Source organism: Bos indicus, chromosome X (assembly GCF_029378745.1).
Source record: "Bos indicus isolate NIAB-ARS_2022 breed Sahiwal x Tharparkar chromosome X, NIAB-ARS_B.indTharparkar_mat_pri_1.0, whole genome shotgun sequence".
Classification (NCBI taxonomy): domain Eukaryota; kingdom Metazoa; phylum Chordata; class Mammalia; order Artiodactyla; family Bovidae; genus Bos; species Bos indicus.
The window spans coordinates 136,830,507-136,855,739 of NC_091789.1; the positions used below are offsets into that span (position 1 = coordinate 136,830,507).

Below are 25,233 nucleotides of genomic sequence, written 5' to 3' on the forward strand. Positions count from 1 at the left end.
CTCTTTGCGACCCCAAAGACTAGAGTCCATGCAATTCTCCAGGCCAGAATACTGGAGTGGGTAGCCTTTCCCTTCTCCAGGGGATCTTCCCAACCCAGGGATTGAATCCAGGTCTTCCACATTGCAGGCAGATTCTTTACCAGCTGAGCCACAAGAAAAGCCCTTACAAATGGAGGTTCCCTTTATAAATGCAAATATCTCTGACAAAGGGTAACTTCAACTCTGTTTTTATTTTTATTTTTAATGTTATTTGGTTTGGTTTTGCTTCACCTCAGGGCATGTGGGATGTGGGATCTTAGTTCCCTGCAGTGGAAGCGCAGTCTTAAAGTTCTCACTAGGTTGTTAGAGCGTCTCCTCTGCTGTTTCTTAAAAAGAATCAGCCCACCATAATCTTTATGCCAAAGAGACATATTTTGAGGTGGCAAATTCTGCTCCCTTTCACGGGCCACTGTGACCCTCCTTTGGCGTGCATGATTAGTCTTATGGTTGCTTACTAAATCAACAGAGACACTGGCATACAGGATATCTAAGAAGAGGCGTCTCTTATATACATCAAATGAGAAATGGTTTACTAAGAATGAAGGTAGACTCTGAGTCTGGAAGTCCCAGGAGAGAATGAGTAAAATTTATTTCATTGTGTAATTCTTCTGCTTAGTCCACAGGGCGAAATAGAAGGCTCTTGGACTTTGCAGAATATTTAGGTTCTATAGCAAGTCTGACTTGTTGTTGTTGAGTTGCTCAGTCGTGTCTGACTGTTTGTGACCCCATGGAGTGCAGCACACCAAGATTCCCTGTCCTTCACTGTCTCCCAGAGTTTGCTCAAACTCATGTCCATTGAATTGGTGATGCCATCCAACCATCTCATCCTCTGTCACCCCCTTCTCTTCCTGTCTTCAATCTTTCCCAGCATCAGGGTCTTTTCCAATGAGTTGGCTCTTCATGTAAGGTGGCCAAGGTATTGAAGCTTCAGCTTCAGCATCAGTCATTCCAATGAATATTCAGGGTTGATTTCTTTTAGGATTGACTGGTTTGATCTCCTTGCTGTCCAAGGAACTCTCAAGAGTCTTCTCCAGCACCACAGTTTGAAGGCATCAGTTCTTTGGCAATCAGCCTTCTTTATGGTCCAACTCTCACATCCACACATGACTACTGGAAAAACGATATCTTTGACTATAACAGACCTTTGTAGGCAAAGTAATGGCTCTGTTTTTTAATACTCTATTTAGGTTTGTCACTGCTTTTCTTCCCAGTAGCTTCACCTGCCTTCTAGATGATGCGTACCAGGAAAATAGCTGTAGCTGATTTGTATTCTGACTCTGTCTCAATCACATGGATGCTGCTGACACCCTTGACTTTGAATTTGCCTTCAGATCTCTCTAGTTCATGTAGAAGATAGCTTGTGGCATTGTAGAGTTTTTATTTAGAATATTTTTTACTTTTGAGATATATATAGGAAGAATGAGCTCAATCTGATGTTTAGGGATATGGATATGCATTTTTTTTTTAGCATTTCTTTTCTATTTATTGAAAATAGTAACTTTAAACATTTGAATTTACATTAGCTGTGGAAAGAGAATCTGAAAACAGAATCCACATTCAAACACATCAACACAGACTTGTGTCAACTAAAAGAAAATTCAGGAGATTTCAAATAAGAGTTTCTTTGGAATCTTAAGAATTGCAGTTCAGAGGAATTCCCTGCCAGTGGTTAGGACTCCACACTTCCACTGCTGGGGGCCTGGGTTCCATCCCTCGTTGGGGAACTAAGATTCCACAAGCTATGCGGTGTGGCCAAAAAAAAAATTCCAATTTGGGAGACACAGATTTGGGTAACCCTAAAAGTATGTTATAAGGAAGAGAAAGAGTCAGGGCTTATAAAGACAAAAAGCCAAGATGTTAAAAGTTGCCTGGTAAGAATTGTGATGGCCTCTGATGTGAGTCAGAGAATATTTGTCCTTGAGGAATCATGAGTTGTTTTAGGGTAGGGGTCCAATAAGTTCTGGCAGGTGTTCTGAAGCTGAATCCAGCCTTTGTACCCCAACACTGAATTAAATCTTGGAGACAGAGTTTTGGGCAAAGTAGAAAAGAATAACTTTATTGGTTTGCCACGCAAAAGGGGACACAGTGGGCTGATGCCCTCAAAACTGTGTTCTGATCTAGAGGGAGCAGTGAGGTAAAAAGTTTTACAGTAATGGTTCAAAGAGGGCGAGGTCAGCTCGTGGGCAGGCTTCTGATTGGTTGGTGGTGAGGTAAGTGGGAGTCAGCATCATCAGTCTTCTCGTTCCATCAGGTCTGGGGTCTAGTGCTTGTGGGCAGCACTCAATTAACTTCTCCCAACTGGTGGGGGTTCCCATTTCTGTAAAACAACTCAAAAATATTGTTCTGTGTATCCCTGGAAGGGGGACCAGGACCCTGCCCAAGGCTGCACTATTGTTTCTTTTGACTCTTTCTCGCCTCTCTCTGCATCCCCTCCCTTCCCTAATTAGCATCTGTTTGAACCTGCTCTCTAGAACTCTGGGAAGATCATGGAGACTGAATGAAGCCTATTTCCTGTAATCAAGAAAGGGGAACACAGAAAAGGAGCCCCAAAGGGTCCTGTTCAGTATCAGTTCTGATGACTTCATCAGGTCAAAAGGTCAGATTCCATCCAAGCTGACATGTGCATAAGTCATAGTTCCTTAACGGCCTCCTAGCTCCATTTTAGAGAGTTCTCTTTGTAGTACTGACTCCATGTTGATTTTCCTTTCATACATGTTGTACACTTGGATGGTGGTCTTGGTGAGGAAAAGTGAGAAATGTGAATCATTTTAAGCAGATGCAAACGGAGACTTGAGATTGTGGCATTTGATATTATTTCAGTTTTATTTATCATTGATTAGACTTCTTTTACCCCTTTTTGATCCAAGGATTTTCAAAGTCAAAATTAATTTTATATCTGACACAGTGGATTTGTGATAGAGTCACAAATAATAAAAAATGGATTCAGGTGTGTTATATATTAAGCATAAGTGATGCATAACATTTTCCTACCTTTAGTTGCAGCCCTGTTTGAATTATTTTCTACTTTCATTTATTTTTCAACAATTTCATATGGAAAGCAAATTAAGAGGGTTAAAAAACCCAGACAGCCACTTAGAGTAACCTTCCAGGCAACTTTTATAACTTTGAGGACTGCTTTAATTTCAAACATTATAATGAGCATCTCCCAGCTAACAAAGCAATCTTAAAGAAGTCATTTGGAGCTTAGTTTGGGCTAAAGAAGTTTTTTCCCATAAAAGTAGCTGTCAGGAAGACAGCTATACTATGGGTAAAATATCTTTTTATGGACCAGTCTGGGAGCCTAATAGTCATTTAATCCTGTCTCTGGGGGGACTGTAGGTTCAGAGTTGATATCAGGCTGTTGGTTGGCCATAGTAACTATTTTCAATCTGCGAAAGAAAATTCTTCTAGGCATGATGGCTGCTGCCTAATGGCTAAGGCTTCTTGGGAGTAAGCCCCCATTAGTGAATCAACAAGGGTAGTCCATAATTTTAACAATGACCAGATGACTAAATGAGTACTTCAAAGCTAATGCATTTTGAAGCTTTTGTACCTTTAGCTCAGTGGTAAATGCCTTGGGAATAGATATTTCAACAACTTGAAAGATATTTTTTTTTTTTTTGCAGTAAAAATAACTGGATTCTAGTGAAAAGAGATTATTAAGAAGGAAAAAACTCACTGTGCATTTGGCGCTCATCCACTTAAGTACCATCCTAAATATAGTGCATTACAAATGAGCAGCTGCCACAACCCTGCTTGCAGTTTAGTTGGAGACATAAGACGTAAACTTGTGAAACATAGAAACAAATGTGTGGACAGAATGTGAGTACACCCTCAGTGCTACGAGCCCTGACAAACAGGACTTCTGCCATGAGAGAGTGTTCTAGATCTGTGCCATCCTTTATGGCATCCACTAGCCACACCAGGCTATGGAGCATTTGAAATTTAGCTAGAGTGGCCAAAGAACTGAATTTTAAATTTTGTTTAATTTTAATTGATTTAAATGTCAATAGCCACTTAATCTAGTGGCCACAGTATTACACAGCACAGGTAGGCCTTGAACACTTAAGAATTCAGAGTTTGCAGGGGAAATACTGTGGGTTAAAGTAAGAAGGGAAGATTGTCAAATGCTGGGAGACTTCATTGAAAGGAGGGGAGGCATATGTAGGCTGGAATGTCTAAGATCTGGCCATAAAATAGCGTGAGCAAAGCACAATGCTCCTGTAGGGAAGTGGAAGGAAATAAAGGAGATTGGTGCTAATTTGTGGAGGTCCTTGAGTATTAGTGTCAGGATTAGTCCTGAAGGCAACAGGGAATGAGTAAGAATAATGCCTATCAGCTGTGACATATCTTGCAAACACTGAACTCTTGCTAAAGCCTTTCCAATAGAAATGGGTGCTTTAGGAAAATGCAACTGGTGTGGAAAACAGAGGGATGAGAGGGAAGAAAAGACTCCAGGCAGGGCATAAATCTGCATCACAATCTTACCTTTGTTGACTGTGCTTTTCTTGGTCACCTCCCATAACTGACTCTCCTCACCTTCAACATCCTCTTGCCTGTAGTTGAAGTTAGTATTTAAGGTGAGGGTTTTGGACATTTTGGTGAGTCACTCAGTTTTCCTGGGTCTCTCCCATGTATTCATGTTGTTAAACTTTTGCTTGATTTTCTCCTGTTAATCTGTCTCATGTCAGTGTAACTCTTAGACCAGCCAGAAGATCTTAGAAGGGCAGATGAAAATGGCTTCCTTCTTAACAACATGATGTTGATTTGATGTGTTTTCTCTCTCTTTCAACTTCCCTGCAAGTTCTCTTTTAATGTTGCTCCTACAAATCCAAGTTGAAATACTACTTCTTAGATTAAGCCTTTCCCTGGCATAATTCCAGAATCATTGACTTAGGATCTCAGAGGTCTGGAAATTCGTATCTTATGGCATCTTGTATAATGCCTTGCCTATAGCAGGTGCTTTACGTATGTTGGAACTGAAAGGCATAGTGTGTATTTACTCTGTGAGGGGCTGATTGAGATTGAAAACATAGACGAAAATGGGAAGCTAGCATGACCTAAATATTAGAACTCAACAGAGCATGTGCAACAAAAAATAAAACTCCAAGCTATAGACTAATGTTGGTTATTAATAAAGTTGTAAAAACCTTAAATAAAATGTCAAAGTGTCTAATTTAACAGCATTTATGGGATAATCAGTCATGACTGGATAGTGTGTTTATCCTGGGAATTAAATTGTTTAATGCACCATATTGATCAAACAAAAGAGTGAACCCCTATATCACCACAAACACTCAATAGGCAGTGTATAGTATCTATACCCTAGTAGTCACAATCTCATAACAAACTTGAAACGGTACTTGAAATGAGAGAAAGAATATCTTTTACAAAACAGTACGTAACCATAAACTCAGTGGGGAAATAAAGATCTTCCTTGACTTATGCTGGGGTTATGCCCTGAGTATTGGAAGCTGAAAATGCTTTTAATACACCTAACCTATCGAACATCATAGTTTAGCCTTAAATGTGTTCAGAACACTTACATTAGCTTACAGTTGGAAAAACCATCTCACACAAAGCCTATCACATAATAAAGTGTTGAAAATCTCATTAAATTGTTACTGAACCAAACTTGGATCCACCTGCCTGATGCACAGCACAGCCAGTCTACTGACACCAGGTTGTGGTGAAGGATGGGACAGCATTTATTTGCAGGCCTCCAAGCAAGGAGAATGGGCAGCTTGTGCTCAAAAGACCCAAACTCCCTGGTGACTTTAGGCAAGGGTTTTTAAAGCCAACATTATGGGTGAGGGTCATAGGGTGCCTGATCAGCTCATGGACATTCTTCTGATTGGTTGGTGGTAAAGTAACAGGATGGTGTTTCGGGAATCTCAGTCATCAGTCTTCTGGTTCCAACCAGTCTGAGGTCTACGTGCTTTTGTGGTCAGCATGTACTCAACATCCTCCACTTAGTTTCTGCAGAACAGCTCAAAGATATGGATCAGATTGTTATCTGTACCCTTCAGGGGGAACTAGGAGTCCTGTGACTATTGTTTAAGCTATTATTACTTTCCTTGCTTGACTGCTTTCCGTTTCTGCATTTTCCACTTCTTTAATCATTAACTGGATCTTCTCTTTGAAATCTGAGGAAGGCCTAGGAGATGAAAGCTTTTTATACAAACAAACAGGGGACACAGAGGGGCTTGTACCCAGGAGGCCCTTTCAGAGTCCTGCTTGGTTTCACAATGTGTTTAATACTGTACTGAAAGTGAAAAACAATGGTTGTCCGGTTGCAGGATGGTTGTCAGTGTGTCAGTTGTTTCCCCTCTTGATGGTGTGGCTGACTGGAAGCTGTGACTGCTGCCACCCAGCATCATGAGAGGGTCATACTGCATATTGTAAGCCCAGGAAGAGATCAAAGTTCAAAAATTGAAATACAGTTTCTACTGAATGCACATTGCTTTTGTGCCATTTTAGAGTTGAAAAGTGGAAAGCTGAACCATGGTAATTTGGGTACCATCTGTGGTTGGGAGATTCCTATAAAAATCATAAATGAATAAAAGATGTACACTGTTGCAACTAATGAAGTAGGTAAAATGAAGCTGATGAATGCTGTCTGGGGAGTGAAGCTGGCGCTCTCCCACCTGTTTGTGGAAATATGAATCAATACAACTTTTTGGGAATTAACTAGATGGTCTCACAAACCATAAAAATATTCATTCCGTCTGGCTCAGACATTTACTTCTCAGAAATTCTCCTAAGAAAACCTGATATATTGACAAAGAAGTGAACAGGTATTCACTATACCATTAGTTAGAAGAATCAAAAATGACAATAATCCTAATGCCCCACAGTGGGGAAATAGTTGAGACCATTAAGAGGTATCCCTACAGTGGAGTATAATTAGTCATTAGAACTGTTTAAGGCTTTTGATGCTATGAGAATGCTCTTGTGTTGAATTAGAATGATACAAATTGTGTTTAAACATTCCCTCATGGTGTATAAAAATCTTTGTTTCTTGTTGGAAGGGTTATAACTTGTTTTTCTTTTTCTCTGGTTAAATTTCTGAGTTTAGAAATAGCTTCTGATGCATTTCCCAGAATTTAGATAGTTGTATGTTCTGACTATTCCAAATAAAAAAGAGGATGCAAAGAAGCTCATTATGAAAAGCAGCAATATGGTATTTTACAAAAGTTGTCTTTTTATTAAAAATTTTCTTTTATTCTTTTTGATGGGCTTCCCAGGTGGCACTAGTGGTAAAGAATCCCCCTGCCAATGCAGGATACGTAAGAGACATGGGTTTGATTCCTGAGTCAGGAAGATCCCCTGGAAAAGGAAATGGCAACCCACTCTGGTATTCTTGCCTGGAGAATCCCATGGACAGAGGAGTCTGGCATGCTATATCCATGGGGTCACAAAAAGTCCCATGTGGGTTTGATCCCTGAGTCGGACACAACTGAGTGTCTGAGCACACATTCTTTTTGATGGGACGCACATCCACAGGGTTGAAAAATCAAAAATGTATAATAAAATATGAAATCAGAAGTGGTTCTCACACCTCTGTCCCTCATCTGCCCAGTCTTTTCCTTCAAACCAAGCAAGGGCTTGTGTGCTCTCTGCACAGAAAGCTAAATTCTGACAGTAAGTATTTGCTGTGAGTTCAGTTCAGTTCAGTCGCTCAGTCGTGTCTGACTCTTTGCGACCCCATGAACCGCAGCACGCCAGGCCTCCCTGTCTATCACCAACCCCTGGAGTCCACCCAAATCCATGTCCATTGAGTCATTGATACCCTCCAACCATCTCATCCTCTATCGTCCCCTTCTCCTTCTGCCCTTAATCTTTCTCAGCATTAGGGTCTTTTCAAATGAGTCAGCTCTTCACATCAGGTGGCCAAAGTATTGGAGTTTCAGCTTCAACATCAGTCCTTCCAATGAATACCCAGCACTAATCTCCTTTAGGATGGACTGGTTGGATCTCCTTGCAGTCCAAGGCACTCTCAAGAGTCTTCTCCAATACCACAGTTCAAAAGCATCAATTTTTCGGCGCTCAGCTTTCTTTATAGTCCAACTCTCACATCCATACATGACCATTGGAAAAACCATAGCCTTGACTAAAAGGACCTTTGTTGACAAAGTAATGTCTCTGCTTTTTAATGTGCTGTCTAGGTTGGTCATAACTTTCCTTCCAAGGAGTGAGCGTCTTTTAATTTCCTGGCTGCAGTCACCATCTGCAGTGATTTTGGAGCACCCCCCAAATAAAGTCTGACACTGTTTTCACTGTTTCCCCATCTATTTCCCATTAAGTGATGGGACCGGATGCCATAATCTTAGTTTTCTGAAGGTTGAGCTTTAAGCCAACTTTTTTACTCTCCTCTTTTACTTTCATCAAGAGGCTCTTTAGTTCCTCTTCACTTTCTGCCATAATGGTGGTGTCATCTGCATATCTGAGGTTATTGATATTTCTCCCGGCAGTCTTGACTCCAGCTTGTGCTTCTTCCAGCCCAGCGTTTCTCATGATGTACTCTGCATGTAAGTTAACTAAGCAGGGTGACAATATACAGCCTTGACATACTTCTTTTCCTATTTGGAACCAGTCTGTTGTTCCATGTCCAGTTCTAACTGTTGCTTCCTGACCTGCATACAGGTTTCTCAAGAGCAAGGGTTTATTGCAGGCGCCAGGAAAGGGAGTGGGAGACAAACCTCAGATCCTCTCCAACTTGGTCTTCCTTTTAAAAGGCAAGAACAAAGAGGCTGAGGTTAGGGCCTTTCCTAGTGCTCCAGTGCTTAGGACTCTGTGCTTTCACTATATGGGGTTTGGGTTCAATCCCTGGTTGAGAACTAAGATCCCACATGCCATTTGGTGTGGCCAAAAAAAAAAAAAAAATACTGGGGTTAATCATTGCCTTGTGACATTTGTTAATCACAGTTTCAGAAGTCAGGATGTCTAAGGTTTCTGAGTCTTTGGCCAGCTGATCTTGGGGAGGGGATGATCTGTTAGCTCATCTTGCCCTGGAGAAACAACCTGAGTGCTTTAAGGATGCTATCCACAGGAGCACTTGCAGTCCTCTGACTCTGGTTGATTAGCGTTCAGATAGCACAGGATTGAGCTCAAAAGGGATGAGAAAGGGAAAAAAGAATTTTTAAAAATGTTCTACCACTGTTAAGATTTATGTCTGCTTTATCTTTACTTATTTATTTTAAATTTTTTGGCCACACTGCTCAGCATGTGGGATCTTAGTTCCTCAACCAGGGATTGAACCTTCACCCTGTGCAGTGGAAGTGCAAAGTGTTAAACCACTCGACTGCCAGGGAATCCCTGGGAAAAAGAAGATTTTAATAGGTTAATCATAAACTCAGCAGGGGGATTCAGTTTTAGGGGGACTAGACATGTAAACACTAACTGACATGTAAACACTGATACTCTTTGTGTGTGTGTGTGTCCTTTCAGAGAATTTTTTTTAGCTCATGCTCATTGGAAGGGTGATTGGGAAAAAAATGTTTAATGAGGCTCATTAGGAGGGTGATAATGAACAGAAAGGTCAAGATGCTGATCAAAGAGAATGTGTGCAGCACTGATAATTTGCTGGTGTTTCTGAGGAGAGGAGAGTGGAGGTCAGGATAAAAACCTGGCTTCCATGGCACCACTGTCGTGGGCTATCATGACCAGCTTGTACTCATATGGCTTTCTCATTTTAACTGTCAGGTGAGGGGCAGAAGAAAGTTAGTCTCCTCCCACGTTCCCCAGTCTCTCCCTCCCTCCCCTGAACTGGACTCAGCTTGTGGAACTTGAGGGCTAGCTGCTTCTCAGATACCCAGAATCCCGGCAGCACAGGATGCCAGATTTGGAGGGCCCTGCCTTCCTGTCCTTTTTATTTTTCACATCACATACCAGAACCAAGGCCACCTGTTCGGTCATGGAGTAAAACTGACTCTCTGGACCTGTGTTCCTTCTGCTCCCCCAGAGGATCAGTGATTGAAAAGGCACAGCTGGTGCTGGGAGATGACTTTAAAGACAAGTGTCTGTTCTGTGAAGTCTGTTTCTTACTACCCATTGACTAGAGTGGAATGTGAGTTGATGTTGGGAATGATGTGATCCCCTGCATGGCTGCAGAGGGAGAGCAGGGAGAAGGTTATTCTGGTGGACAAGTGGAGGAAGGGATTTGGTTTGACTCATCAGAATTCTTTCCAAGTCTCTGCCACCATTTTTGTGGTCTTGGTCAAGATCATGAACTATTCTGGGCCCCCCTCTTTTTTTTTTACTTTATAGATCTGTAAATTAGATACATCAAATTAAGGTTACTTTCAAATCTAGTAAGCTACAGGAGTCAGTACTTGACAAGGTGAGACATGTTTGAGGATTTCTTTATTCAGTAATTAGACCTCAGTGTTGGATCATTACAATTGTCAAGAATTAAGTGGTGACATTGGTGGTTTTGTACAGAGTAGGACCACATCCCAGGCACTCTTCTTCCAGTACTGAGAATGATATTTTTTTCTTTCCTTCACTGGGATATCTTTTTCACCAACACCTGGAATTCTTCGAAACTAACTTCTCCATCTCCATTCTTGTCTAGTTCTTCAAAAAGCTCATCGAGGGTGCTTGGACCCTGGTTTTAGACAAAAAAGAGGGAATATAAAAGGGGGAGAAACAAATCAGTTACTGCTGCACATTAAATTAGACACCACATCTGTGTTCCAAGAAGGCAACTGAGTTTTCAGTCACATGTTACTGACAGTGAGAGATGAAAAAAAAAAAACTTTAGTTGTAGCATTGCTTCATGTCACAGAGCTGACTACCACCCCCATTTAAAAAAAAAACAACCAACTATATCACATTTATTATTTTGAAATTAATAATGCATATTTTAAAATATTTGGTTTCCTTTGTAATCTAAATCATTCTTTTGAGAAGTCCCAGGGCTTCACTTGGCTGCTGAGGGGCCCTGCTCTAAGGTTTCCCTGGGAGCTAGGTCAGCATCCAGCTCCAGGGCTGAGCCAGCATATGACCAGGGGCTTGCTGTGGGCCAGCTCTATGACAAAGCTTTTCCTTAGCCTGTGTAATTCTCCCAGCTGCCTTGTAGGGGAGATCCACATTACGGATGGGGAAACAGGCTTTGAGACGACTTGCCCAGGGCTCCCAGCTGGTAAGAAGGGGATTGGGGTTCAAACATTGACTCTAGAGCTCAACCCCTTGATTAGCAACCATCCCATTTTTTCCCCCAAATCGTGTGTTGCAGCCCACTTCTACGCAAGGTGACTTTGGCTCAGTGGTTCTTACACCAGGTAGGCAGGCTTGCTGACCTTAGTAAACCCAAGGTGATTGGTGGTCTTACTCCCAGAGCTTCCAGTTCACTAGGCTTGGAGTCAGATCTGAGAATCTATATTTCCAACAAGTTCCTGGGCAGTGCTGATGCTGAGAACCAACCACTCAGAGAACCACTGCTTGTTATCAAAACATCAGATCGTGTTCAGCCCGACTCCCTTTCGTCTCCTGGTATTGCTGTAGTGACTTAAGCAGACTTAATTTTGTCTTTGCTGTAGGGGTGGAAAAATTTCCCTCCTTCCCTTCTGGGTTCTTTGGCTGGTCTATTGATTAAATTGACACAGACAGATTAACAGGAGAAAAACAAGTTTAATTATATAACGTATGGGGTACCCATAAAAATTTGAGACCCAAAGGGCAACCAGGTAACTGAGGCTTATATAACATCCTGAGCTAAGGATACAAAGGGAAGGAAGGCCATTCATAGGAAGGCAGAGATGTTTGGAAAACAAAAGTTTAGCCTGTTATACATTTCTAAGGAAAAAAGGAATCTATAGCAAGAGCTCTCTTCCTGGGACAGGCTCCCCTTTCCAATGTAAATTTAGGCAGTTGAGTGGGAGGTAAAGAGCTTTCCCTGAATCTTCTGGGTTTTGATTCCTTTTAGTTCAAAATAATCTCCATGCTTAAGTGGCATATTTCGGGGAGACTTGTTCTGAGCCCCTTCACTACCATAAAACTCTAATCGCAAAGCCATTACAACTCTGAATTTAAGGTAAGGAGTCTCTTTGGCAAAATGGTATCCAGGAAACCTATTGAAATAGCAGTTTAGTTTGTAAGTCAGCTTCAAAAACCTTTTTTGAATTCTGGTAGAAAACACATAACATTCCCCAGCTTAACTATTTTTAAGTATACAGTTCAGTAATGTTAAGTGTGTTCACATTGTTGTGCAGCAAATCTCTACATCAAGGTATGTTTTAACCCCTAAGATTCCTACAAAGACATTTGACACTTAAGCTATGCTCACAAGACCGAACTGTAAGCTATTCAACACCTGTTTTACAAAAAGTCTGTATGGAAATACAATCAGTACATGACTTCATATGTAGATTTTTCACAACTTACCACTAGTCATTCTACCTTTATCCAAATTAGAAAAGTCATATGTGCTTTTTATAGGAAATACATAAAATATAGAAAAATGCAGAAAAGTTCACCAATCTTACCTTTAAAAACAACTTGACTAGATTGCCTAGGCTTTCCTATCAGATTATTATTTTTCTTCTTTTTCTTAATTTTTTTATTATTCCTATTATTATTTTTATTCCTTTTGGAAAAATTTAAGAGTTTTTTTAAAAGTTAAATCTTTCTCAGAAATGTTGGTTTTTAATTAGAAAGTCTCTTGTTCTGCTAGTGCCTTTAACTTTTTAAAAGTTATTTCACATTTTAACTGTAAGAAAATTGATTATAAGGTCATCAAATTCAGCTACTTCGCTTTTTAGTACTAGAAACAGAAACCTCAACAACTAAAACTAGAAACCTCACATGTCGTCTTATTGGCAAAAGGGACATTTCTGGTTAAAATACGAGAACCAGATTCTCAAGTTAGAGCTAAATAGGGACCAAGTCAAATGTAACAGTTAGTTGCACAGTTGCTTCCATTTTGAAGATGATTTTTAGTTCCAAGGGAAAGAAAGGGTATAGGAGCAAAGAGAATCAGTTTTTCCCTGTTTCTTATTGCCTCTAGATGCGTTTTGATTTTGACAACTCTGGGATGGTTTTGATGAGAAACTTTATGGCTGGGGAAATGTAATCCTTTCCTGAAAGTTGTTTAGAAATGTATTGTTGCTCATTAACACAAACTTAGGTGCTTAACACAAATGTAAATGCTTTTGAAATAGAAATGGGTGTCGCAGGAGGGCAATTTATCAGCATGAAGCCGGTTTCCTTAACAGATTGCCAACTAAGTGTTGGTCTAGTTGAGAGATCCTACCTATAACAGAGAAGCACATCCAAGTCCAACTTCTATAATTGTACAGGTCTCTTTGTTTTCCTAAAGCCTGACACAGAGGTGCCGAACCCAGACTGAAGGACTTAGTATGTTTGCTTGGCAACCTGGGGGTCTTCCAAACCTATCTTGGTAAAAGTACAATCGTGGCTTCTGTTTACTATGACTGGGCACCTCGGGAATTGTGTGTCAAGGCTGGGGGTGACAGATGGCAGAGCCCGTTCTTTCTAGGAGCTTGCCGTCTGAAATGTAGCCTGCCCCAGAGGAGGAAGGCACGCATTCAAGTGTCCTCTCTCAGGTGATGCCCACACCTCGGCTGCTGGGTGCTCTGCTCCAAATGGAGCTCTGATCAGTGTCATCGAGGACCTTAGCCTCTCCCTGAGTCCTCTCTTCTCCCCGCCCTTCCCACGATCCCTGCCCTGTCAGTGGACTCTGCGGTGGTGCACTCACCTTCAGCAAACTGGGGAATTCCGTCTGAAGCAGTAGCTTCAGCTCCTCCTTGGACAGTTGGTTTGGATCACCTTCTTTGGCTGCATATTTTTCGAAAATGCCCTTCAGTTCTTCTGGAGACTTTTTGGCACTCATTTTGGTGTCCTGTAAGTTGGGAAAACAATGAATTTACCAGAAAGCCAGAGTACTTCATACTGATGATAGCCAGCAGGAGTTGAGTGCTTTTGGGCAACGTGAGAGAGAACAAAAGGGGAGGGGAGGAGATAAAAAGGAAGAGGAGGAAGAGAGAGGAGGGTAGGAACTGTGGAAATGGCAATGTACCAGTGATTGCTAATGAATGTGTTTTTAAAATAATCATCTTAGATAGTATGTGAAATGTCTGTTCTTAGAGTACATCTGTTAGAAGATAGGCTTTGAAGTCAAATACATCTGTTAGAAGATAGGCTTTGAAGTCAAATACTTTTACTAGTAATTATGACATTCTTCACTTGTACCTGATCTGCACACTGTAGGCTGTGGTCTTGAAGAAACCTGACCACAGCTTCTAGCCTCTTAAGTTACTGGTAATATCTTTAGATGGCACAAATCCACTTTTTCTCTAGACCATGGTCTTTCACACCATTCTGAAAGGAAGCAGAAAGAGCTACAGGTAGTACTAAAAGCACACTTACCTGGCCGTTCAGCAGTGAGGCAGCTAGAAGAACCAAATAGGAGTGTGAGGAGCTGAACCGGATCCTGTGACTTTTATAGTCTTAACAGACACACCACCCTGATTGTGAAATTTTCCTTTTGTTTGCCATTTAAGGGTAATTATTAATGGTTTTTGAAACCCAATCTTAAGACTGCATGAACTTCATAATTAAGGTCAAGATCCAATAAAGGGCCACCTCGATGGTTACTTAATGGTTCAGAGTCCCAAGAGTACGCTTGGATTCTTTACTCCTTAGATTATATTTTCTCTCCAAAGTGGAATTAGGATATTTTCTCACTGTTCATATTTCAGAAAGCTCAAATATGAAGGGTTGGGTTTTTTTAATTTAGTTTCCTATTTAGTTTTGAAAAAAATAATTTTCTGCACATCAAGAAAAAAATTTTGAAATAAAAGATCAAATACTAAATAGTTTTAAAAATTTATGTGTAGCCTTTAAAGTCTCTTTGTGCATATTAGGTGCCTAAATTATTTATTATTTATTTATTTATTACAAAGTTTATTCTTAAATATAATAGTTTCCAAGACAGCACTTCATTCTAGCTATAGATGGCAACAGATATTATGGCAAGGAATCCACATGTTTGCACAGAAATGGAACTAAGGGTCATCATTGCCTCAGACACAAGGGACAGCTTACTTTTTTCCAGATTTCTTAATTCTGGAACCCATGACCAGGGAGCCTTTCCCCGAGGCCTTAGCTTTCAGCTCTTATTTTTAGTTTCTTCTACCCTACCTTCTGTTTCTGTTTGAAGCCTTATCTCGTCCATCTCCTTGTCTTGCTTCTTGGGCTGCTTCAGGGGCTTCTTGCCTCCTTTGGGGCTCCGACATGGCACCTGCCGCCCCTTCCCCGGACTCTGCTACCCGAAGCGGCTTAAATTTTTAAATAATAATGAATAAAGTATCATCAAGAAGCAGATTTAAGAAGTGGGGGTGGGAGGAAGATACACAATAATTTGTGATTTCATTTGGCAAAGCAATATTGCCGAGTAGCATGGTCTTTTTTTCAGCTTTTTCATTATTTGTTGTTCCCATATGTGCTTTTAATTTCTTCATTGTTTTTCCTTGCCAAATCTATTTTGTTAATCATTCTAAAAACTTGTGAAAACAGTTGACTTACTTTTATTCAATTGGAATTACTTAAAACTTTTGGAACTGCCAGGATTTAAAATTGGAGACTAATTTTATTTCTCTTGGAAAGAGTTTCATGAAAGAATTAGGACATTTCCCGGGAACATTATTCCAATACTGATTGTAACTCACAAGAAGGGGTTCCAGATCAACTTTAAAAGCACTTACAAGCATTTAAATACTTGTATACATCCATACTTTTATGGACCTTTTCTATTTTTAATTTATTTTCCTCTGACCCTTTGTTATATTATGTACAGATTCAGGATTGAAATATTGCACTATATTTCTCTCTGTGCTTTTCAGTTCTAAAATTCTAAGGCCTTACTTACCTTGAAGAACAAATGTGAAATCTTATGTATAGAATTTCTTGAAAGCTCCCACCAATCCTGAGCCTTGATCATTCCATGTATTTTAGCTGTCTTGTGTATGTTATTCTAGCCTTTATTACAGATTATTTGACTATGATATGCATCAGTGGGGTCCCCTGTGGCTCAGATGGTAGCATCTGCCTGCAATGCAGGAGACGTGGGTTCGATGCCTGGGTTGGGAGGATCCCCTGGAGAAAGGCATGGCAACCTACTCCAGTATTCTTGCCAGGAGAATTCCATGGACAGGAGAGCCTGGTGGACTACAGACATGGGGTTGCAGAGTTGGACATGACTGAGCAACTGAGACACTTCCATGCATAGTACTGATTGTGTGTTAACTCACTTCTTAAAGACAGGCATTTTGCTTTTACTTGTAAAATATAAAAAAATAGTGTTCTGATTTTGGTAATGTATTTTAATCAAGATTTTAGAGAATTTCTCAGGTTTTTATACTTACGCTCTGTTTTACCTGGGAGGAAGGAGGCTTTTGTTGAATGGTTATGAAAAGAAATATGTTTTTCATATAACACATTTTTTTTTAAAGATTCAAATCTACAGAAAATTTTTAGGAAAAGTCAATGAATACCAACCCAACTTTCGCTCAGATTTACTAGTTACTAACATTTCCACATTTGCTTTCTTTTTCTATGGACAACCCTTCCCGCCTCAACCATTTGAGAATCAGTTACAGACATCCAGACAGCCACTAAATACCTCAGCATCTTATTTACTAAGGGCAAAGACATCCTCCTGCACAACCAAAGTGCCATTCGTTGTCACAGCCTGTATTCACATCTCATCATTGGTTGATACAGCATCTTAAATCATCTGTTCTCTCAAATTAGCACTTGTGAGCTAAAATCAACATGGTAATTGTTTTATTTCTTGAGTCTATATTGAAGAAATGATTTTTTAAAATATTTACTTCATTCCCCTTGTGGCATGTGGGATCTTTTCCTTGTGGCACGTGGGATCTGTTTCCCTGACTAGGGATCAAACCCGGGCCCTCTGCATTGGGAGCACAGAGTCTTAGCCCCTGGACCACCAGGGACATCCCAAAGAAATGATTTTAATAATTATATATGATCTTAATAACAGTATATCTATATGATTTTAACAAGTATATATTGTATGACATAATACATATTATCTATAACACATGACATATTGTATATATGACACGTGTGTGAGCATGTGTGTATATAAAACTAACTCTAAGAAAAACATTTGAAACAGTATTGGTTAACAGTCTTTTAGGCTTCCTATCTCTAGTTTCAAGGGAGAACCTCTGATTAAAGCAGGCCCAGTGCTGCTTGTTGTCAGAAGTTAGGCTTGTAGTAAACGCTAACGGAGGGCTTGGCTTCTCTGGTGGCTCAGTGGTAAAGAATCCTCCTGCCAATGCAGGAGATGTGGGTTTGATCCCTGGGTTGAGAAGATTCCTTAGAGAAGGAAATGGCAACCCACTCCAGTGTTCTTCCTGGAAAATCCCATGGACAGAGGAGCCTGGGGGCTATAGTTCATAGGGTCGCAAAAGAGTCAGACGCGGCTTAGCAACTGAACAACCACAGCAAACGCTCACAGAACTGGAAAAACACCCCATTGATCCTCTTGTATTGTTACTTGCTCACCTCTGCCAGTGACCTCTCTTGTCTCTTATTTTTCTCTTCACCTGTAGACTCAAGCATGGGGGTAAACCTGAAGTGGGAAACATGAAATCCACCAATAGATATTCTTATGAAACATTAACTAAAAATATATGGAGATGGGCGATAAATACAGGGTGTGTTCAAAAGAGTGCATTTTTAAACCAGAGAAAGTGGAAAAAATGACAGGCACAAGATGGGTAATGGAAAAATGGAGAGGCAAAGGTTATTTCACCTGACTGTTCAATTGCTTGATCTTTGGACAGACTTCAGTTTTTCCTAGGAAAGCTGAGAGTAACTTACTTTACAAGCTCAGGCTACCACAGGCTTTGGTGGCCAGGTTACTCTACTCAAAGGCCACAACAGCAGTGCCTCAGAAAGCGCCTCTGGGCCCCGCATAGCAAAATGGGTATGAAGTGCTGTCTCTGAGTTCCTGTTTTCTTTGATGCTGAGGTCTGGAAGAAATCCCGACTTCCAAAGCACTGCTGTCCATAAAAGGGAGCCCTCTACCCACCTCCATGATGGTGTTCACCTTCCACTTCTAGCCTTTGCCCTGGGTTCCTCCTAACCCATGACTATTGAAGGCTGCTTTTTTTTTTTTTAATTGGGCTTCTCTGGTGGCTCAACTGGTAAAGAACCCGGCTGCAATGCAGGAGACCTGGGTTCTATCTCTGGGTTGGGAAGATTCCCTGGAGAAGGGAACAGCTTACCCAATCCAGTATTCTGGCCTAGAGAATTCCATGGACCGTAGAGTCCATGGGGTTGCAAAGAGTCAGACATGATTGAGCGACTTTCACTTTTTTTTAATTAAAAAAATTATTTATTTAGTTTATTTTTGGTTCTACTGAATCTTTGTTGCTGCACGGGCTTTTCTGTAATTGCGATGAGTGGGGGGCTACTCTCTAGCTGTGGTGCTCAAACATCTCATTGCAGTGGCTTTTCTTGTTGTTGAGCACGGGCTCTAGGCTTGTGGGCTTCAGTAGTTGTGGCTCTAGAGCACAGGCTCAGTAGTTGTGTCACATGGGCTTAGTTGCTCCACGGCATGTAGGATCTTCCTGGACCAGGGATTGAACCCGTGTCTCATGCATTGGCAGGTGGATTCTTTACCACTGAGCCACCAGGGAAGCTGCCTCCACACATGACCTGTTAGCTCCAGAAGTTCTACAGCATCCCTGTGAAGTGGATGCTCATGTATGGAGATGGGCAAGGACCCAGTCAAGGTCGCACATCACTGGGAACTGGCAGAGTTGGAATTCAAGTCTGAGGTCAGGCTGCACTCTCAGCCACCATGTCACCTGCCTGGTCCCAGGAGTAGGTTTCTGTGAGGAGAGCTGATCAACAATGTTAGTGTGAGGCCCAGAGGTAGGACTTAGACTTGTGTCATAATCACACCTGGAAGGTATGAGTCTTCTTTTCCTGGTGTAAATAACATAGACCTTCTTTACTGATGGAAAAAACCAGATTTCAAAAGCTGGAAAATATGTACATATTTCTAAGACTGCTCAATACTTTGACCATTGAAGATTCCATCCTCACGCTGCCCTGAGGCTGCGGGGCAGTGCTGGCCCTGTATCATGTGTATCAGGTGAGAGCTGGGCTTGGGTGCAGTGTGCCTCAGCCTCAGAGCAGGCCACTGCCCCTCCCCTTCTGTCTGCAACTTGGTCTCAGAGACTCTCTACTCCATGTAGGCTCACTGACCAGTCCGTGGGCCTCCTCTGTTAATTTTTAATTAAAATCCAGGGAGATTTAATGATGGAGTGCTTGATCCGAACCTGACACTGTGCTGAACTCTGGTGGAGCTAAAGAAGATCTACTCCTTGTGTGTGAGAACATCATACTTTAGTTTCTGAGAGGAGATGCATATATGAAATGATTGAAGAGGTTAAAGTTGTATACAGTAAAGGACTATGTTAGATTCCTATCACTGCTGTAACAGATTACCACCAATGTAGTGACAACTTTACTTTTTTTTACAGGTCTGGAGCTCAGAAGTGGGTTGGTAGAGTTGCATTTCTTCTGGTGGCTCTAGGGGAAAATCTATTTCTTTGTCTTTTCCAGCGTCTAGAGACTGCCTGCTCATGGCCCTTTCCTCCATTTTTAAAGCCAGCCACGTGGCCTCTTCCAACCTCCCTCTCTCCCTTTCACTCTGACCTGTTTTATTGTTACATCTCCATCTCTGATTCTGACCCTCCTGCTTCCTCTTATGAAGACCCTGTAGTTACATTGGGCCTACCCAGATAACCCCAGATAGTCTTCCCATCTCAAAAGCCTTAATTTAAGCAGGCTTGCAAAGTCCCTTTTGCCATGGAAGGCAACATATTCATAGTTTCTGGGGACATGGACTTGGATGTCTTTGGGAAGCCATTATTCAGCCTACCACTTACTTGAAATGAATTAACAATGTGTAGGTCATTTCTCTGATAGGGTGAGCACAACATTGGTATTAAGTATGGTGTGATAAGGAGAACTGGAGGGTGCCCCTAAAGCAGGAGCCCATGTGGGATGGTGGGGAGAAGTCATCTCAGGGAAAGTAGTGAAGAGGCAATATGTACATAGTGGAGTTGTGGGGAGGGAAGCAGAGGTGCCATTGGCTATGGACTTGTCCAAGCTGAGGTAGAAACCACTGCTGCTACTGCTACTGCTAAGTCGCTTCAGTCGTGTCCGACTCTGTGCGACCCCAGAGACGGCAGCCCACCAGGCTTCCCCATTCCTGGGATTCTCCAGGCAAGAACACTGGAGTGGGTTGCCATTTCCTTCTCCAATGCATGGAGTGAAAATTGAAAGTGAAGTCGTCAGTCGTGTCTGACTCTAGCGACCCCATGGACTTCAGCCTACCAGGCTCCTCCATCCATGGGATTTTCCAAGCAAAAGTACTGGAGTGGGGTGCCATTGCCTTCTCCACAGGTTAGAATATGTAGGAAGAGCATAGATGGTTCCTGAATGAGGTGGAACCTGAGTGTCACATGGGAGGATTTATATTTGATCTGCAATGATGGAGGCTGTTTTAGCTGGCTAGCTACTGGAGACAATCTGCTGGGAGATAGCCTCCCTGAGTGTCCCCAATGAAATGTCCAGAGGCCAGGGACATGGGAGAAGCTGGGCTTATCAGGGATCTGTCAGGTAGGTCAGAAAGCTTGCACTCTTTCTCACACTGCCATTTAAGAATTCCATCTTTGGGAATTCCTTGGCAGTCCAGTGATTAGGACTCTGTGCTTTCACTGCTGAGGGCCTGGGTTCAATCCCTGGTTGGGGAACTAAGATCCACAAGCCATGCAGTGTGGCCAAAAAAAAAAAAGGAATTTCAGTTTTGATAAGGGAGGCTAACTTCCCTAGACTTTCTTGTGTAAGGCACCTAGGGCTCCTGAAGTCTTAAAACCATTACACTTTTATCGTGGGCTGCAGAAACTTTGGTAAAGGTTAATTAGGGCCATGTTTATCCTTACATGACACTTTTACATCTCCTAAAGCTTTATCAACACCAATATTCGTTACTTATTGATCCTTTTTTATTTTTCTTCTGGTCTATGGCTCCGTTCCAAGAAAGGATGGAGCTATAGTGGAGATCACGTGACAGCTTGTATTTAGGCACGCTCAGAATGGGCAAAGGCGACCCTTTTTGCAACGGTAGAGACCTTTCCTCTTAGATGCAAAATCTAGGGTATTTTGGAAATGTTGGGGATTAAAACTAAATGATTTCTGAGATCCTTTTCTTTAACCACTCCAGTAATGATAAAAGATATGTTTTGAAACTGTGATGTTCTCCTATTTCTCAGGCTTTTTGTGGAAGGACTGCCAGGAACACAGATGGTTTCCTTAATTTTGTTGCTGAATCAGGTCACCTGTAACCTGAGAGGCAGTCTTATTGTCATCTTTAGATCTGGTAGGATGGCCTGACAACTTTGCAAGGCAGATGGTTGGGCCAGGCGTGGCCAGAAGTGCCCTGTGTTCTCTGCCTTCCCCAGCTGTCCCCTTCTGGTGTGTTTGTGTTCTCCCCAGCTGGTGCCTGGCCTGGACATTCTTCTACTGAGTGTGTGATGGGCATCCACTGGATGAGGCCTCCCGTCGGTTCTTGCTCTGCTTTTCTTCTTTCAGTGCTGTTCAGAGCATCATTCAGAGTTGGAAAGCTACTTCCATCTGCTCCCCCATCTTTTCTCTAACATTTTCTTGGCCTCTCTGATGGTTTCTATGGTAGCATATTTTAATTGGAGGGTCACCATGGCAGTTACACCTTGGGATTTCTTTCTGTGCTATCATTTCAGGAGAAGGTCTTACTTATTGCTATGAAAACAGTGGGGATAATGTGAACAAATACCCTAGTGGAAGGAAGGCCTACATGATATATTTCACCATTTGGGCCTTCAATTTGTATTTTTGTTAAAGTAATGCTGTGTTCAAAGTTGAAAGAGCCAACAATTGCAAAAAGTCTATAATGAAAAAATCCAGTAATCTTCACCTTCTCTCTACCACCCTCAACTCTTATAGCTGTTTCTCTTGATATTTACCTTCATGTATCTAAATAATATTCTTATATTGCTCTTTCAGGAATTTCCAGACTTCCCCCTATGTTGGAGGAATATTTAAGACCCTTAGGCAGCCCTGTGCCCACTACATTTAGCTTTTGGAAATACCTCTTTGGGAAGTGTTTTCTGGCCTTGTGTTTGTCAGATTCATCCCAAGTAAGTAAGCAGTAAGGCAGGATTCGTATTCTTAGTTGGCTCATTTGACTCCATTCTCAGTGATTTATACCAGAACAGTCCTTGAATTCCAAGCATGCTAATAATAACTGAAAAAGCCACTCTTCCTGAGTGGAAAAACCCAGTACAGTAAGTAAGGGTGACTTGAAGCATCACATTACACTTACAAGAAGAAACCAGGGGAGTTTATTGCTGTAGTCTTCCTAAAGGGTTCAGATTGTCTTCAACTGAAGTGGAAATTGAAGCTGTGAATCAGTCTAGGACTTCTTATGAGTCTGTGGCAGGTAGTATAGTCTTATCTGCTCTTTTGTAGAAAATACCCAAAGGGCTGGGCATTTATTAACAGTTCAGCTTTCTGAACTGGAAGCTAATGCCCTCTCTCACCTCACTCCCATAATACTTAATCTAGCTGTAATTAGCTGACCCAGGAAGATAGGAAAGACATGCCAAGGCCAAGAGCACTTCAGAACTGAGCACTTCGTCTGCCAAGGCAGGTAGTCAGGTTTTCTTCTCCACCCCTTCCCCGCAATGACTCTTACAGTATACTGGGGCCACAGGGTTCAGGTGGCTCAGAAAGTCCTGGGACATTGATAAGATCAGACAGGTTCTTGGAAAATTCCAGTTGTCAAGGTTTCCTGTAGAGCACTAGGTGGTATAGAAAAAAAACAAGGACAGAAAGGTTTTATGAGAGGAAACTTGAGCAATTCCATTAGAACAGGTTAAATCACCCAACTATAGTCTCTTTTAACAACTTTTAAAAGGTGAAGTAAAACCATGAGATTGTAGTGAACAGAACTGAGAAAATAGACCAATGACGAACCAGAACAGGCTTTTCATAAAAATCACGTGTTTCTGCATTTCTGTGAATTAATCCTAAAGATAAATCTGAAATTATTTGTTCTGAGTTCATTCAGTCCTCTGTGCATCCATTCAGTGCACACCAGCTGCCAGCTCCATGTGTGCTAGGGGCTGGGAATGCAATGGTAAAAGCGAAAAGCAGCCCAGCTCTTAGAGATTCACAGTCTAGCACACAAAGCACTCTTCACACAAACTGAAGGGGACACGGTGACCGGGAACATGTTGCTAGAGGACCCCAATTAGGCTGTGACGCCTGGGAGGATCAGCTCCCGGGAAGCTCATATTGAACTAAGACCTTAAAGTTAAGGATGGATTAATTTAGGAAAAGAAAGTAGGAGAGTGAGAGATGTTCAAAGTCCTCCTGGTGGCAGGAAAGAAGATGCACTTGAACTGAAGGAGGGCTTGGTGACCAGCTCAGGGTGGGAGGGTAAAGTCATGGGAAGTGAGGCTGAAGGGCTCGGCTGGGCCACTACCACGTAGTCAAGGATTTCAAGCAGGAGAAATCCCATGACCACTCTGCCTGCAGTGTGCAGGATAGAGGGGGGGGAGGGGGTGTAAATGTGGGGTGTGGCTAGTTGGTGAGCTCTGGCCGCAGCCTGGGTGAAAGGCTATGGTAACGGGTGTAGTAGGAACTATAGATGGATGCAGGAAGTCTGGAGTGGCTAAGTGGATAGGACTCGATACGTTGGGTGTGAGGGATGAAGGAGAGGGAGATCCAGGGTGATGCTTAAGTTTCTGAGCTATGGGATATGCTAGAATAGATGATATATATTTTTAATAAAAGGAATCCTTCTAGAAGACTTCCCTGGAAGTCTAGTGGTTAAACACTCTGTGCTTCCACTACAGGAGACATGGGTTTGATTCCTGGTTGGGGATCTAAGATCCTGCATGCCGCAGCGCGGGCCAAAAAAAAAAAAAATCCTTCTAAAGATTTTCTGTGGATAAGTACAGTCGGCCCTCCATGTCCATGGGTTTGGCATCTGCAGATACCAATAGCTGACTGTATTAATGCCATTTGCTTTTAGAAAATCTTTAGGAAATGGAGTGGGCAGCAGGAGAGGGTTATTATTATGAGGGACATGAAGACCAACGTGGAAGGTCCCAGAAGGCCAGAACTTGAAGTGTGAACATTGACCAAAACTGAGTTTGAATAATGACAGGAGGGAGGTCATGAAGATGCTCCCAATAAATTTTGTACCTGTGATTTGAATGAAAGATGAGAAGCAGAGACGAAAAGGCAGCATAACCGTGTTTGTATAGGAAAATTGGAAGAAACGATCGAATTTTATTTTTTAGGGAACATCCTTACTCGGTGAGCATCCCCTAAAAATAAAGCTTGAAATTTGGAAAATAATGTATTTGCAAGATCCAAAACTGGGCTTGTTTTGTTTTCTAAGGTGATTGATATGCCGGAGCACAACCCTGGCAATTTGGGAGGAACGATGAGGCTGGGAATAAGAAGAACTGTTTTCAAAACTGAAAATTCAATATTAAGTAAGTTTCTCAGATTATTTGTTTTCTAACTTGGCAGGCATCATTTGCACGGCTGTGCTGGGCCACAGCCCTCCTGGAGCTCTCCCGTTCCACCCCCTCATCCCTTCCCTGCCTCTGGCCTCCCCGCTTCTGCATCCCCATCCCTCTCCCTGGAAGGGTGGGTAGAGCACACGTGCCCGCCCCTTCTATTTCCTCTCCCCCACACCCTGGCCAGTGGGCTGCTTGTGTTTACCCACGCTCCTGGAGATGACCCTGCACCGGGGCGGTCCTGATTCCAGCTCAGTTCTGGTGAATCCACTGTTCTCTCCACTGCATGGAAACGGGCTCCCTGTTTAACTGTTTCATGTCTGACTGCTTTGAGCCACTAATTTCCGAACTTCTTGAGAAGGGGCAGTTATGTCTCAGAAGTCTGTTTCTCTGTTCCCTGAGTGGCTCCAGCATGGGACGAGGAAAATATGATGTGCCTCAGCATCTGATAGTTGCTGATCTTCTATTCCCGATAAGGTTATTCAAATTTCTGTGGAACTTTTCCCTGTAAATGAAAATGATTTGAGAATAACTTGATGTAACCCCA

The 25,233-nt window shown here is 42.0% G+C and overlaps 2 protein-coding genes across 10 annotated transcripts in view; one reads left to right on the forward strand and one right to left on the reverse strand.

The window, feature by feature from the left end:
• CTPS2 (CTP synthase 2) overlaps positions 1-25,233 on the forward strand; it is a 108,772-nt gene that overhangs the window by 44,538 nt on the left and 39,001 nt on the right. For all 9 annotated transcript variants that reach the window (XM_070783516.1, XM_070783511.1, XM_070783512.1 and 6 more), the window contains one exon: positions 24,563-24,659. In XM_070783516.1, the coding sequence (XP_070639617.1) occupies positions 24,563-24,659 (97 nt within the window). The remainder of the gene's footprint in view (positions 1-24,562; positions 24,660-25,233) is intronic.
• Positions 10,388-14,563, reverse strand: S100G (S100 calcium binding protein G). The gene is made up of 3 exons (XM_070783520.1): positions 14,431-14,563; positions 13,760-13,903; positions 10,388-10,648 (listed from the first exon to the last, which is right to left on the reverse strand). The coding sequence occupies exons 2-3, from the start codon at positions 13,892-13,894 to the stop codon at positions 10,544-10,546; spliced, it is 240 nt and encodes a 79-aa protein (XP_070639621.1). The 5' UTR covers positions 13,895-13,903; positions 14,431-14,563; the 3' UTR covers positions 10,388-10,543.

Bases quoted from the DNA above. Each gene is read 5' to 3' on its own strand.
- S100G (XM_070783520.1), bottom strand. From the start codon at position 13,894: ATGAGTGCCAAAAAGTCTCCAGAAGAACTGAAGGGCATTTTCGAAAAA. The intron at 10,649-13,759 runs GTGAGTGCACCA...GTCTAAAACCAG, and splicing joins AATTCCCCAGTTTGCTGAAG to GGTCCAAGCACCCTCGATGA.